Source organism: Ictidomys tridecemlineatus, chromosome 11 (assembly GCF_052094955.1).
Source record: "Ictidomys tridecemlineatus isolate mIctTri1 chromosome 11, mIctTri1.hap1, whole genome shotgun sequence".
In the NCBI taxonomy this organism is placed as follows: domain Eukaryota; kingdom Metazoa; phylum Chordata; class Mammalia; order Rodentia; family Sciuridae; genus Ictidomys; species Ictidomys tridecemlineatus.
In genome coordinates, this window is record NC_135487.1 from 69,233,558 (window position 1) to 69,247,854 (window position 14,297).

Sequence of the window (14,297 nt, forward strand, 5' to 3'; positions counted from 1 at the left end):
CTGCCAAATTCATTCTATGAGGCCAACATCACCCTGATTCCGAAACCAGACAAAGACACCTCAAAGAAAGAAAATTACAGACCAATATCTCTGATGAACCTAGATGCAAAAATCCTCAATAAAATTCTGGAGAATCGATACAAAGGCACATCAAAAAAATTGTACACCATGATCAAGTAGGATTCATCCCTGGGATGCAAGGCTGGTTCAATATACGGAAATCAATAAATGTTATTCACCACATCAATAGACTTAAAGATAAGAACCATATGATCATCTCAATAGATGCAGAAAAAGCATTTGACAAAGTACAGCATCCCTTTATGTTCAAAACACTAGAAAAACTAGGGATAACGGGAACTTACCTCGACATTGTAAAAGCTATTTATGCCAAGCCTCAGGCTAGCAACATTCTCAATGGAGAAAAATTGAAGGCATTCCCCCTAAAATCTGGAACAAGACAGGGATGCCCTGTATCACCACTTCTATTCAATATAGTTCTCAAAACACTGGCCAGAGCAATTAGACAGACGAAAGAAATTAAAGGCATAAAAATAGGAAAAGAAGAACTTAAATTATCACTATTTGGGGACAACATGATTCTATACCTAGAAGACCCAAAAGGGTCTACAAAGAAACTACTAGAACTAATAAATGAATTCAGCAAAGTGGTAGGATATAAAATTAACACGCATAAATCAAAGGCATTTCTGTATATCAGCGAAAAAACTTCTGAAATGGAAATGAGGAAAAACACCCCATTCACAATATCCTCAAAAAAAATAAAATACTTGGAAATCAACCTAACAAAAGAGGTGAAAGATTTATACAATGAAAACTACAAAACCCTAAAGAGAGAAGTAGAAGAAGTTCTTAGAAGATGGAAAAATATACCCTGTTCATGGATAGGCAGAACTAACATTGTCAAAATGACGATATTACCAAAAGTTCTGTATAGGTTTAATGCAATCCCAATCAAAATCCCAATGGCATTTGTTGTAGAAATAGATAAAGCAATCATGAAATTCATATGGAAAAATAAAAGACCCAGAATAGCAAAAGCAATTCTAAGCAGGAAGCGTAAATCAGGCGGTATAGCGATACCAGATTTCAAACTATATTACAGAGCAATAGTAACAAAGACAGCATGGTACTGGTACCAAAACAGGCGGGTAGACCAATGGTACAGAATAGAGGACACAGAGACTAATCCACAAAGCTACAACTATCTTATATTTGATAAAGGAGCTAAAAGCATGCAATGGAGGAAGGATAGCATCTTCAACAAATGGTGCTGGGAAAACTGGAAATTCATTTGCAACAAAATGAATCTGAATCCGCTCCTCTTGCCATGCACAAAAGTTAACTCAAAGTGGATCAAGGAGCTAGATATCAAATCAGAGACTCTGCGTCTGATAGAAGAAAAAGTTGGCTCCGATCTACATATTGTGGGGTCGGGTTCCAAATTCCTTAACAGGACACCCATAGCACAAGAATTAATAACAAGAATCAATAAACGGGAGTTACTTAAACTGAAAAGTTTTTTCTCAGCAAGAGAAACAATAAGAGAGGTAAATAGGGAGCCTACATCCTGGGAACAAATTTTTACTCCTCACACTTCAGATAGAGCCCTAATATCCAGAGTATACAAAGAACTCAAAAAATTAAACAATAAGAAAACAAATAACCCAATCAACAAATGGGCCAAAGACCTGAACAGACACTTCTCAGAGGAGGACATACAATCAATCAACAAGTACATGAAAAAATGCTCACCATCTCTAGCAGTCAGAGAAATGCAAATCAAAACCACCCTAAGATACCATCTCACTCCAGTAAGATTGGCAGCCACTATGAAGTCAAGCAACAACAAGTGCTGGCGAGGATGTGGGGAAAAGGGTACTCTTGTACATTGCTGGTGGGACTGTAAATTGGTGCAGCCAATTTGGAAAGCAGTATGGAGATTCCTGGGAAAGCTGGGAATGGAACCACCATTTGACCCAGCTATTGCCCTTCTTGGACTATTCCCTGAAGACCTTAAAAGAGCATGCTACAGGGATACTGCCACATTGATGTTCATAGCGGCACAATTCACAATAGCTAGACTGTGGAACCAACCCAGATGCCCTTCAATAGATGAATGGATTAAAAAAATGTGGCATTTATACACCATGGAATATTACGCAGCACTTAAAAATGACAAAATCATGGAATTTGCAGGGAAATGGATGGCACTAGAGCAGATTATGCTTAGTGAAGCTAGCCTAGCCAATCCCTAAAACACAAATACCAAATGTCTTCTTTGATATAATGAGAACAACTATGAACAGTGCAGGGAGGAAGAGCAGGAAGAAAAGATTAACATTAAACAGAGACATGAGATGGGTGGGAAAGGGAAATTGCATGGAAATGAAGGGAGACCCTCATTGCTATACAAAATTACATATAAGAGGTTGTGAGGGGAATGGGAAAATAAACAAGGAGAGAAATGAATTACAGTAGATGGGGTAGAGAGAGAAGATGTGAGGGAAGGGGAGGGGAGATAGTAGGGGATATGAAAGGTAGCATAATACAACAATTACTAATAGGGCATTATGTAAAATTGTGGATGTGTAACCGACGTGATTCTGCAATCTGCATTTGGGGTAAAATTGGGAGTTCATAACCCACTACAATCCAATGTATGAAATATGATATGTCAATAGCTTTGTAATGTTGTGAACAACCAATAAAAAAATAAAATAAAATAAAAACAAAACAAAACAAAAAAAAAATAAGTGTTGGTGAGGATGTGGGGGAAAGATTTTCTCAAACATTTCTGGTGGAACTGTAAATTGGTTCCACTACTCTGGAAAGCAGTAATTCCTCAGAAAACTTGAAATGGAACCATCATTTAACCAAGTTATGCCGCTACTTGATTTATTCCCAAAGGATTTAAAATCAGTATACTACAGTGACACAGCCACATCAATGTTTATAGCAGCTCAATTCACAATAACTAAACTATGGAACCAACTAGATGCCCTTCAACAGATGAATGGATAAAGAAAATGTGGAACATATATACAATGGAATATTACTCATCCTTAAAAGAAGAATGAAATTATGGAATTTGCTGGTGAAAGGATGGAGTTGGAAAATATCACGCTAAGTGAAATAAGCCAAACCTCCCAAAAACAAAGACCAAATATTTCCTCTGATAAGCAGATGTTGATCCATAATGGAGGTTGATAGGGACGTATTAAGAACTTTGGATTGTGCAAAGAAGAATGAGGGTAGGCGTAGGAATAAAGGAATGGGAAGGACAGTGGAATGAGATGGACATTATTTATATATGTTTATATATATATATAATCATGCTACTGGTGTGACTCTGCACCATGTACAGCCAGAAGAAGGAGAAGTTATGCTCCATTTGTGCACAATGTGTCAAAATGTATTCTACTGTCATGTATAACTAACTAGAACAAATTAAAAAAAGAGAGAAAGAAAAATAAAATATTATGGTAATGTTCCAGGGAGCTGGTACTATTTAATTAAACTTTGGTAACTAAAATCTGAATATATTGAAATCATGCAAAGTGAGAATTATTTGTATATACATATATATTGGGAATGTCCTCATCATATCCATGCTGTGAAATTTATACACTAGTGGTTTACACTTTTTAACAATCTTCTTTCTCCCCTACTAAATTGAAATTATTTATATTCATAAAGACATTTTCTACATATGTGAAAGCATTCTCAACAGCACAAGATAACCTCTGCATTATCATCCTTCCTTTTTGTCATGGGCTTCCTTCTTCTAACTTTCAAGTTACAAAGTTTTAGAAAGGTAAAAGCATCACAAAAGATGGGAGGAAAAACAGGAAGAGAAAGGTAATAGCATTCCTCCCTAGAATCCACAAAAATGTCCAAGAAATTCTGGGGAGTAGAGAATTTACCTCTAGCACTCCCTTCTTAAAACTCTTAGCATCTCTCAACTACATGATAAATGTTTTAATATAGCATACAAGTTCCTTTATAATTTGGTCCTTGAATATTCCTCAAGCCTTACCTAGTGTGACCCTTTCTGCCTTACAATGTGTCGTTTAGGAACAAGGAACTGCTTTTTGCCTCCAGCCCTTTACTTACAAGCCATCTATGTGCAAATATCATTATTATCTCCTACACAGAGTATCATCAGAATGACTTCCACACATCCTCAAGATTCATTTTAAATATCTCCTCCTTCTCAGCTCCCTCCACTTACCTACCCCCATCCTTAAGAAATTTCTATAACTCTCAGCTATATAACTATAATATCCTTTTCATATCTTCATCATTGCATCTGCCATAGCATAATATACTTTTGTGATTTACTTTTGTATGTTTTATTTCTAAGACAGTAAGCTAATTAAAGGCAAGAAGTATGTCTTATTAATATAACACTGATTTACTATGTGAACTACAAGACAACAGGACACCTGCAGCATTCTAGGGCTAGTGACAAAATTTAACAGAGGAAGACTGCTCTTCTTTTTTTTTTTTTTAAAGTAACTTCCCTGGAACTTTTGCTTCTGTCTATGAAGGGAAGGCAAAGGTAGGCTAATCATTATGCATAATCAGATGAAAGGTAATATCACTGAGAGATTAATAACAGGTTAACCAGTTATACTCAGCTGACTTGAAGTAAAATCATGGGTGAGTGGAGTCAGAGGACTGTGGGAAAATGAAAGAGAGAGAGAAAATAATCCTTTGAGAAGTAAACTACAAGGTGAAAATATGCAGTAGAACTGAGGGAAGGGGAACAGTCAAATCAAATTAAAGAACATCAAAGTCCACACACTAATAATATGTTCTTGCCATGTACCAGACACTGGACTGAGATAGCACAATGAATGCACTACAGTCCTTGAACTTAACAACTTAGAGTGTATCTCCTACATCAGATAGATTTCTCTTTAGCCACTGCTACTGCACTGTTGTCTGAAAGTCAACATTACAGGTTCTTTCTCTGTAATGAAATAACTTAGTTTACAGATTAGGTAATTACAAGTCTTTAGCAAAGTTTGTCAAATATTAGTGTACTCATGTCAGCATGCCTCAAGGAATAAAACAAAGGTCTGTGAGTTTTGACCAAAATTATCAGACAAACCTAAAATTGAGAAATAGTAACAAGACAGGAAGATCACAGTTGATCAAAATATTCCTAAGCAAGAATCAGAATGAGATAAAAATCAATAACCCTGAGAATGTAAGCATTTCTTGGGTTAAGTATATTTCCTAAAGTCCTAAGGATATGGATTTTAATTATTTTCAAAACATTAAATAAAAGAATGATCCTAGATAGGTGGAAAACCTGAAGAAACTTAAATTGCAGGATGAATACAAAACAAACATCTTTCTGCCAACATCTCTTTCTTAAAATATACTTCCTTCAAGCATACAACAGACTTTTTCCAACCTTTGTCCCCAAATCCTAACAACATTGACCAATAACTTCTTTTAAGTGGTATTCAACTTTTGCTTTCATACCATTAACCCTTTTGTCCCTTTAACTAGCTATTGTATAGAAAAATAGTATGCTATTGGGCTGGGGCGTTAGCCCAGTGGTAAAGCACTCGCCTCGCATGTGTGAGGCACTGGGTTCAATCCTCAGCAACGCATAAAAAAATAAAGATACTATTTGTTCATCTACAACTCAATAAATATTTTTAAAAAAAGAAAAATGGTATGCTAGATAAATTCTCAAAATGATGCTCAATGACAGATCACAGTTTATTCTGGAGTTTTTAAAAGACTTCTGGAAACCAAAATACTTTCAGCCAAATGAATTTATTGCTAATGTTGGAATTTGAATCACATGAGCCAGACTGAGGGAAATATCTTTGGGCACAGGAACATTTTCAAAGTCCCACAAATACACCACTTTGGAAATCATTGGCTTGCCTGGTGGCAAAGTCAGTACTGTGTTGTTTTGTTCTCAGCTTCCCCTGCCATTAGTGGGAATGGCAGATTGCAGAGGAGATGGGAATAGTAGAAACAAAGCCCCTAAGCAGCAGCTTTTGTATTACTCTTTCAGTACAACACTTGGACTGGGAACCAAGCCAAAATAAAACATAGCTCTGCAGATTTTTACAAGAAAAATGGGCCAGTGAGACATGATCTATAGAGTTAGCAATGGAACAGCAGAAATTTCCATACTTTTCTCTTCATGCACTGATTTTATGCCAACTCTGATTTTTTTTCTGTTATTGTTCTCATTGACATGCAGTATTGTTACAGCTTGTTAGTACTGTTCTTGCTTTAAATAATGTATAAAAAGCTGCATATTTTTTGCATAACTGATAAATCACAATGCATTCTACTTCATGCATTCAGGGGTTTTCTTTTCCAACTTTATACAGATATTTTCTGTGTACTTTCTATATAATGAAAATACTTTTTAAAAAATAACTGAATCCATTCTATCAAAATAAAATAAGATTTCACAATGATTTTTAATTATCATTAAATAATAGGGCTTTTGATATTCAGAAAAAATATACATTTATAGAAATCTGCTTTCATCATATTTCACAATTGCTCTGAGTTAGACCTTAATGCTAAGATGTGCTTAACTGCTTATACTTGGCTCATCTTCTTGAATATAAAAAACTGTTTCAGTTGATTACATCACTAATGTTCTCAAAGTTTGAAATAGTAGGCTTCCAATTTTAGCAATTGATCGGATAAAAATGAATTTAAAAAATCATCTTGAATCCAAGTTCAAAATTATAATTCTTGTCTTCTATCCAACCCAGCATGTACTCTGGATACAATTTGTCTGCCTTTTGGCAAAAACTTAAGACACTTAGTGGGAAGTGAAAATATACTTCAGTTCCTAGGAAAATAAGTATTATATGAATATGGCTAAATTGAGGCAATAAAACCAGAGGCAAACATTTAGACTGTTAAAGATGTTAATACTGGTTTTAAAAAATGGGATTGGGAGGGTGGGTTAAAAGAAGGAAAAGAAAAAAGCAAGTCAAAAGAATCTACTGAAGAGTGAAGAAAATACTGCTGCTGAAACCTCAACAGTACTTGTATTTTTCAAAACTATTTTTACATTACAATCTGTTTATCTCAACAGGTTTTTTGACTTGTTGGTGTGATATACACAATATTCTTACATTTTAGCTTTAAAGATTACTTGAGTTTTGTCTATATTAGAAGAATTTTAATATTTCGAGATATTTCCAGAGGGAAAAAAATAGTGAAGTCATAACTATCTATCATCCAAAACTATATTTATTCCCTTGGCTTTCGAGCAAAACAGTATTTTGCTTCCTCTTGCATATATGCTAGAAATAGAAATACTGAAAAACCAATATATAATAAACATTGACTTTAATGAATTAATAGAAAACAATATTCAAAACTATTAAAATCACAGTCATTATGAGTCTATCAGGCCTGGATTTGCATTCTAGAACTGCCAATGAATAGTTGTGTCGCCTTTTAACCCATGTACATGTCAAGTAACTGCTTTATGACATATTGAACACAGTATCTGTTTCAGTGGGTTGTTTTAAACATTAAAACAGTACTCAGCAAACCAGAACATCAGATATAATTTAAACAGCCACTTTTAGTATTAGTAGTAATACTTCACCATAATTCCATAAAATAGTTTAACAGATAAAAAATATATAATTACCTCATATTTATCAAAACCCAAATACCTATTTATTTCTCATATTATACCCCAAATACATAGCTAAAAGCACAGATCAATATCAATGTTTTCTCTCATGATCCTGCTGTAAACTCTCTAAATGACCCTGAGCAATTCTCTTAACCTTTCTGGACTTATCTCAGTTTTTTAAATTACAAAATAAAGAACTTAAGTTCTTGATCTCAAGAACATCTAGCACTTTGGGGGAAGAACTGCAAGGATTAAGTAATAGGAGTATCTAGGGTAAAGGTAGAATGAGCCATTATTCTAGCATGGATCCCATTTACAGGAAATAACTCTATAAATTGTTATAAAAATGCAACAAATTAGTTTACTAAATTTAAAAAAAGCTTATAACTTACCTAAACATTCTACCCAACAATGTCTTTCTCCTTTCACAAAAACCACAAGAACAATATAAAAGATCCTTTTGAATGCATTTCTACTGTACATTCAAAGTAACATGTACAAGCCTGCTAGGTAAAGATGTAGTCTTTTCCTAGCAATATTTGTTTTCCAAAAAAAATTATGTAGGTATACTTTCCATTATCAGATGTAAAGAAGGAAAACATTCTCAGAAACATTATAAAATCATTTCAAATATTTCAATACCACTCTGAACAACTTTTAAACCATAGTACACTATGGTTTCATTTATCAATAAGTAATTTAGTTTAAAATACTTTGTACAAAGCCTTCTCTAAAGAAAAATCTATAACAGCTGCTGATAATTTATCACGATCTCTGGTTTCTACAGGGCCTTTTTCTATTTGTTAACAACAAAAAAAGTCAGATTTGAAAGGTTTAAAAAGAAATGCAAGAGAAAAATAAATTTGTAAAAGATATTAAATTCATGGCCTTAAAATAATGCTGTTAACTGACTTGAAACAGAACAAAAGTAATATATTCTTTTTAACATTTTAAAACACCAATGGGTCATGTTAATATGCACATAGGTCTTCGAAAGGCAACCTTCGAGTTCAAATTATGGTTAAGTATTATTACTGCTTTAAGTAAATATATCATCAAATTAAAATGATTACCTTTTTTTTCTTGTGCCTATCAATAATATTTCTTCCCAGAGGTAGCATGTTGTTTACTCCTCTACACTAAAACTGCTCAACATTTATTTAGTTTTTTCCTTTCTGAATTGCTAATTTCATGCACCACAGATATCATTAAATTGCAGAATTTAAAGATTAGTATATTCTTATATTATATATAATATCACTATGCAGGATGCAATAACTATATATTTAATATTAAGTAAAATAATTGAGATCATTGTATATTACAAGATCTTTGTTTGATTCAATATGGCAGTACAGTTCCTAACAGATACATTAGTAGTCAGAGGTACACTGAGGAGCATTAAATGAACAGATTAATAATGGAATATTAAGACAAATTATGTTATAAATGATCAACTCTGCAGTTTCACATCTCCATGGGGGCAACTAATAACCTCAAGGGAGTTAGCATATTCTAACTACTATCTGAAATGAAGAATATGATAAAGGCCATAAAAATAACAGTTCAGTCACTGTAAGATCAAAACCTTTTCATTATTTTACAATTTAGTCCTATAACAGATGTTATAAAGAAAAGCAAGAGGTCAAGATTCTTTACAAAACTAGATAAATTTACATTTACTAAGGACTGACTCTTTGACCCTTTGTCATCTAAGTTATTATCTCATTCCCTCTTCCCCAAAACTCACAATCCAGTGGGTAATATTACATCAACATTTTACAGATGAGAAAAACAAGGTGTAGGGAGGATAAACAACCTTCCCACAGCTAAGGGACCTAGAAAATGGCAGATGGGATTTGAATAGAGCAATCATAACCTGAATACTGCTTGCAACCTAAATCTCCCAAGTAGAAAATTTAATACATTAATATAACAACCTTACTATTATACCTATTTAGATATCCACAGCAAGTCAAATACTGCTCTACAACATTTTGAGGCCCTTAATACCTTAGGAAGAAATTTTTGTCTTCTTCATTCCCTACTGAAAACTAACAATCCTGTCTTCGGGAAAATAATGCAGCACAGATAAAGGGAAATTCACACTTGTGTTACTCCAGTAAACTCCATAACACCTTTGATAAAATAATTATAGCAGTTGTGTTAATATTCCTTTGTGTCTCAGAGAAAGCCAAGTCATATGCATATGACTACTTTTTTCACTAGCTATTTCTAGTATTCACTTCCATTCTACCCTTCAAGCTTCACATTTGCATATATATCATGGCAAAGATTATTATTTCTCACTGAAATGAGAACTCTTAAACATCCATGTGTAATACAGAAGAGCAACTAAACCTCAACCTAAGTTTGGTTACGTAAATGTTACAAGATGACTTCAAAGTTTCAAAAGTAGTCATTGCCCTAATATACTGGGGGGGGGGGAGGGTTAATATTTTCATATTCTAATATTCAGAAATTTTTTACTTTCTCTTGCATGTGAATTTTATATCCACCATTAGCTAAAGGGTCTTTTATAACCTAAGATCTTGGGTTTTTTTTTTTGTGTGTGGGCATCATTTTCTTAAATAAGTACAGCAATTTTAAGGCATTTCCTTAAAACATCTGTAATCCCCACAGCTTGGGAAACTGAGGCAGGAGGATTGTGAGTTCAAAGACAGCCTCACTAATTTAGCAAAGCATTAAGCAGCTTAGTGAGAACCTGTGTCTATAAAATACAGAAAAGGGGTGGGAATGTGGCTCAGTGATTGAGTGCTTCAGAGTTCAATCCCCAGTACCAAGAAAAGGAAAAAAAAAAAAAAAGAGTTTGGGAAAAAGCAGAGATAAAAACATGGATAATCTTGAGCTAGTTTATTTAAGGTACAATTTATAAAAACAAACAAACAAACAAAAACACCCACTTTCTCTTTCACACTGCTAACACTGGTTTTAAGCTTAACTTCAAAATAAGATAGTAGTAGTTGAAAAGCTCCAGGATCCATCTGACATTCAATTATGTCAAAGTAAAACTACCTCTTACCTTTTCACCTTGCAAACCAGGGGGTCCTATTAATCCAGAAAGGCCTTTATCACCCTATAAACAAAACATGGGGGTTTAATGTCATGAAAGAAAACGGGAAATTAAAACTCTCTTTAATCTTGTACATCAAGGCCTTACGACATTCACTTCTGATCTTCACCATCATGCTCAAGTTTCACCTCATTTCTCAATCCTTTTCCGAGGTTCCTTTACCTCTTGAGCGCAGAACAACTGGATTGCATTTTCCCACCTCTATGCCTTTGCTCCTTTTTCTCTGTTGTTCCTTTTTCTAGAAATGCCCTCACTCCTAAAATTTCCATCATTTAAAAAAAAAATCTGAAGGCATTTTCTTAAAACCTCTAAGATACTTTGTAAATCAATTTCTTTTTTTCGTTGAAGACCTCAAACACACCTAGAGGTGTGTGGAAAGCCCACTGGGTTCACAGCAGGCACCTAAGAAGGCTTACTTCCGCTTCCGCTTCCGGGGCTGCGGTAGTGTGGGCTCCTCAGATCGGCCCCTGGGGAATCACTACCGAGAATGTTAATTGGGAGGCCGCACTGTTTTGTTGTGACAGACACAACTTGACCAGAATAAACTTCACCAATAAGACCCACCTTCCTAGCACTTCGAGAAGGACCTGCCAGCATGTTTTGAGGGAGAAAGGAGGCAGGTGAGGTTCCTGTCTTTCATAGGAAGCTGTGCGCCAAAAAGAGTTTGGGAGAGGCCCAGGTGGTGGCCCACGTCTATAATCTCAGCATCTTGGGAGGCTGAGGCAGGAGGATGGCGAGTTCAAAGACAACCTCAGCAATTTATTGAAACACTAAGGAACTTACTGAGGTTCTGTGTCTATAAAATACAGAAAAGGGCTGGGGATGTGGACTTCTGAGGCCAATCCCCAGTACCACACACACACAAAAAAAAAGTTTGGGAGAATGCAGAGATAAAAACCATGGATAATCTTGAGCTAGTTTGTTTAAAGTACACTTTATAAAAACAAACAAACAAAAAAACCCCCACCCACTTTCTCTTTTCACACTGCAAGGGATTTATTGCGGGTAGAAAGAGAATGTATTTGAAGTGGGAAAAATAAGGCCAGGGGTGCTGAGGGTGAGCCCCAGGTGCTTACCATGTGTGAGGCCCTGAGTTCAAACCCAACCACCAAATAAATAAATGAGTATTTAGAGAATAATCTTAAGGAAACCCCAAAACAACTGTATGTTCTGTTCAGTCTGTTTATTATGTCGTAAAATTAATCAATCAAAAGAGAAAAGAATGTTTCTTATTAACAACAGGGTGCTTTCCCATTCTAATGCTGCTTCTCACTTGTCTTATGGAAAAGGAACAACCACACCACGTAAAAACTATGTATACATGCCCTTGAGGTCTCAAAGAGCTTAAAAACTTGTGTATAATTTATTATAGATGGTACTTAGAGGAGTTACATGGTAAAGGATGAGCCTGATCCTTACTTCTATTGTTTGATTGTTCACAATAACTTTATTGCAAAAATGGACAAATAATTAAAATATAATTATCCAATACCCCTTTATTTCCACCAATATAAGTTTGATTTTATTTATATTCAGGTTGATGGGTGTTACTAATCTGTTTCCTCAATATATATGAACCCAATTTCATATAAATACAATTCCTAAGAGACTGCATTAAAATTTTACCTTTTTAGAAATACATTTCTCAGTTATAAAGGTTGGATTCTACTTAGAGCTTAATGATAAACTGCTATTAAATTTTATATCTAATTACATTTATTTTATTTAGAATTAACTCCAACTTGTGTATAACTCAAAAGGTTAGAAAAATTCTCAATTTCCATACTGAACCACCTTATATTTTGTACAGAGAAACCACAAAGAAAGATAAAATCAAGTATTTGATAGGAATGTTTACATTTAATCTGGAGGCTTTATTTAAAGCAGTCACCAAAACACAGTGGGCCTTTAATTTCTAAATTTTAAAAAAGAAAGTAAATGCACTATATTTAGATATTTTAAAAAGTAGACATTTATATTTATTTCTCAGATTGCAAGATGTTTTTTCTTGTAGTAATGAAGAGATCAATGAAAATACCATTGCTAGTAATAAACTTTCAGTCCCTTTCTGTTACTTAGACTTAATAAACTCAGTTCCATCATAGTAATAAAATTCCTAAAATTTTAGATTTAAAAGTTTTTGAAGATTTACTTGTAGAGGATTGGAGTATTTATCTTTAGAGTCCACTATTAAGATGTGATTTATTTTTAAAGTTGACAACAGTTTCTGAAGGCCAGTTGAAGATCAAATTTCAGCCCAGAATTACTTAGGGATTTTTAAAGTTTATGAATATATGCCACATAAACAAAAACATCCTACAATTATATCACATGTACCAAGTACTAGTCTAAATAAAACTTCCCAAATGTTCTCCTAAAGACTCCACTTGTATTTACTCTAACTGCAAAACAGCATCCTTTTCCCAATAAAGACTGTGTTGCTGTTTACTTTAGAACATTACTGTTTGTATTTCATGAGTATTATGGTAATATGAAAAGCAGCCTGGATAAGAAATCAGAAAATTTGGACATATCATTAACTGTTGCTTGCTATCCATGTGATGAGCCCCTTAAAATCTATTAATTCTGTTTTCTCAAATAGAAAATAATGATGACTGTTTATTACACAGGGAGTTACTATGGTGCTTACAGAATAAAGTATGTGAAAATATTCTTAAAAATATAAAATGGCATTGGAATTATGTATCATCATGTTCATGTGTAATAATTGCAAAATCTTTGAGGTTAAGACCACATCCTACTCTAATTCTTTTATCCCATGCACCCCTAATTGGTAGGTAGCACAGTGGTAGCCCCAGAGGGCACTAAATAAAATTAATGGTAAGATTTAAATTGGTAAGTTAAACTGATGGGACATAATTTACTTAATTCTTCAAATATTTCTTCCTTCATTAAAATCCAATGGTTTTATGCTGTCTTCTCTGATACAATAAAATCTACATCTTAAGAAGATAAATATGATTTTTAAATAACCAAAACATTTTACTATGATTCTATTTCATGGACAAATAATTACCTTTTCTCCAGAAACAGCTTGACCAGGGGAAAATCCAGGATCTCCTTTGGGGCCCTAGATAAAACAGTTACAAAATACTTGGAAAATCTGAATAATATATAGTATAAAACATATATTCAGTTACCTATCATCGGATTCTATACACATCATATGGTATTAAATGAAATTATTTCAAATTGATGTAGTCATGGATTATTTACTTTTTTTGGCAGTACTAGGGGTTGGAACCCAGGGTCTTGCACATCTAGGCAAGTGCTCTACCATTGAACTACACTCCCAGTCCTTTTCTAAATTTTTTTTTTATTTTGAGACAGGTTCTCACTAAGTTGAGGCTGGCCTCAAGCTTGAAATCCTCCTGCCTCAGCCTGTTGAGTAATGTGATTACAGGTGTATACTAATGTGTCTGGCTACCTTTTTAATGTATAGTTTTATTAATCTTATTTTTAAATGCTGAGAGCTGAGAAGATTGCTAAAAATCCTCTAGAGAGAATTAA

The 14,297-nt window shown here is 34.1% G+C and overlaps 1 protein-coding gene across 4 annotated transcripts in view; it reads right to left on the bottom strand.

Moving 5' to 3' along the window:
* The window catches only part of Col24a1 (collagen type XXIV alpha 1 chain), a 378,847-nt gene that overhangs the window by 325,131 nt on the left and 39,419 nt on the right, over nucleotides 1-14,297 (bottom strand). For all 4 annotated transcript variants that reach the window (XR_013427880.1, XM_078026639.1, XM_078026638.1 and 1 more), the window contains 2 exons: nucleotides 13,804-13,857; nucleotides 10,716-10,769 (listed from right to left, as the gene is read on the bottom strand). Coding sequence is in view for 3 of the 4 variants with exons in the window: in XM_078026639.1 (XP_077882765.1) it covers nucleotides 10,716-10,769; nucleotides 13,804-13,857 (108 nt within the window). In the remaining variant the exon portion in view is untranslated. The remainder of the gene's footprint in view (nucleotides 1-10,715; nucleotides 10,770-13,803; nucleotides 13,858-14,297) is intronic.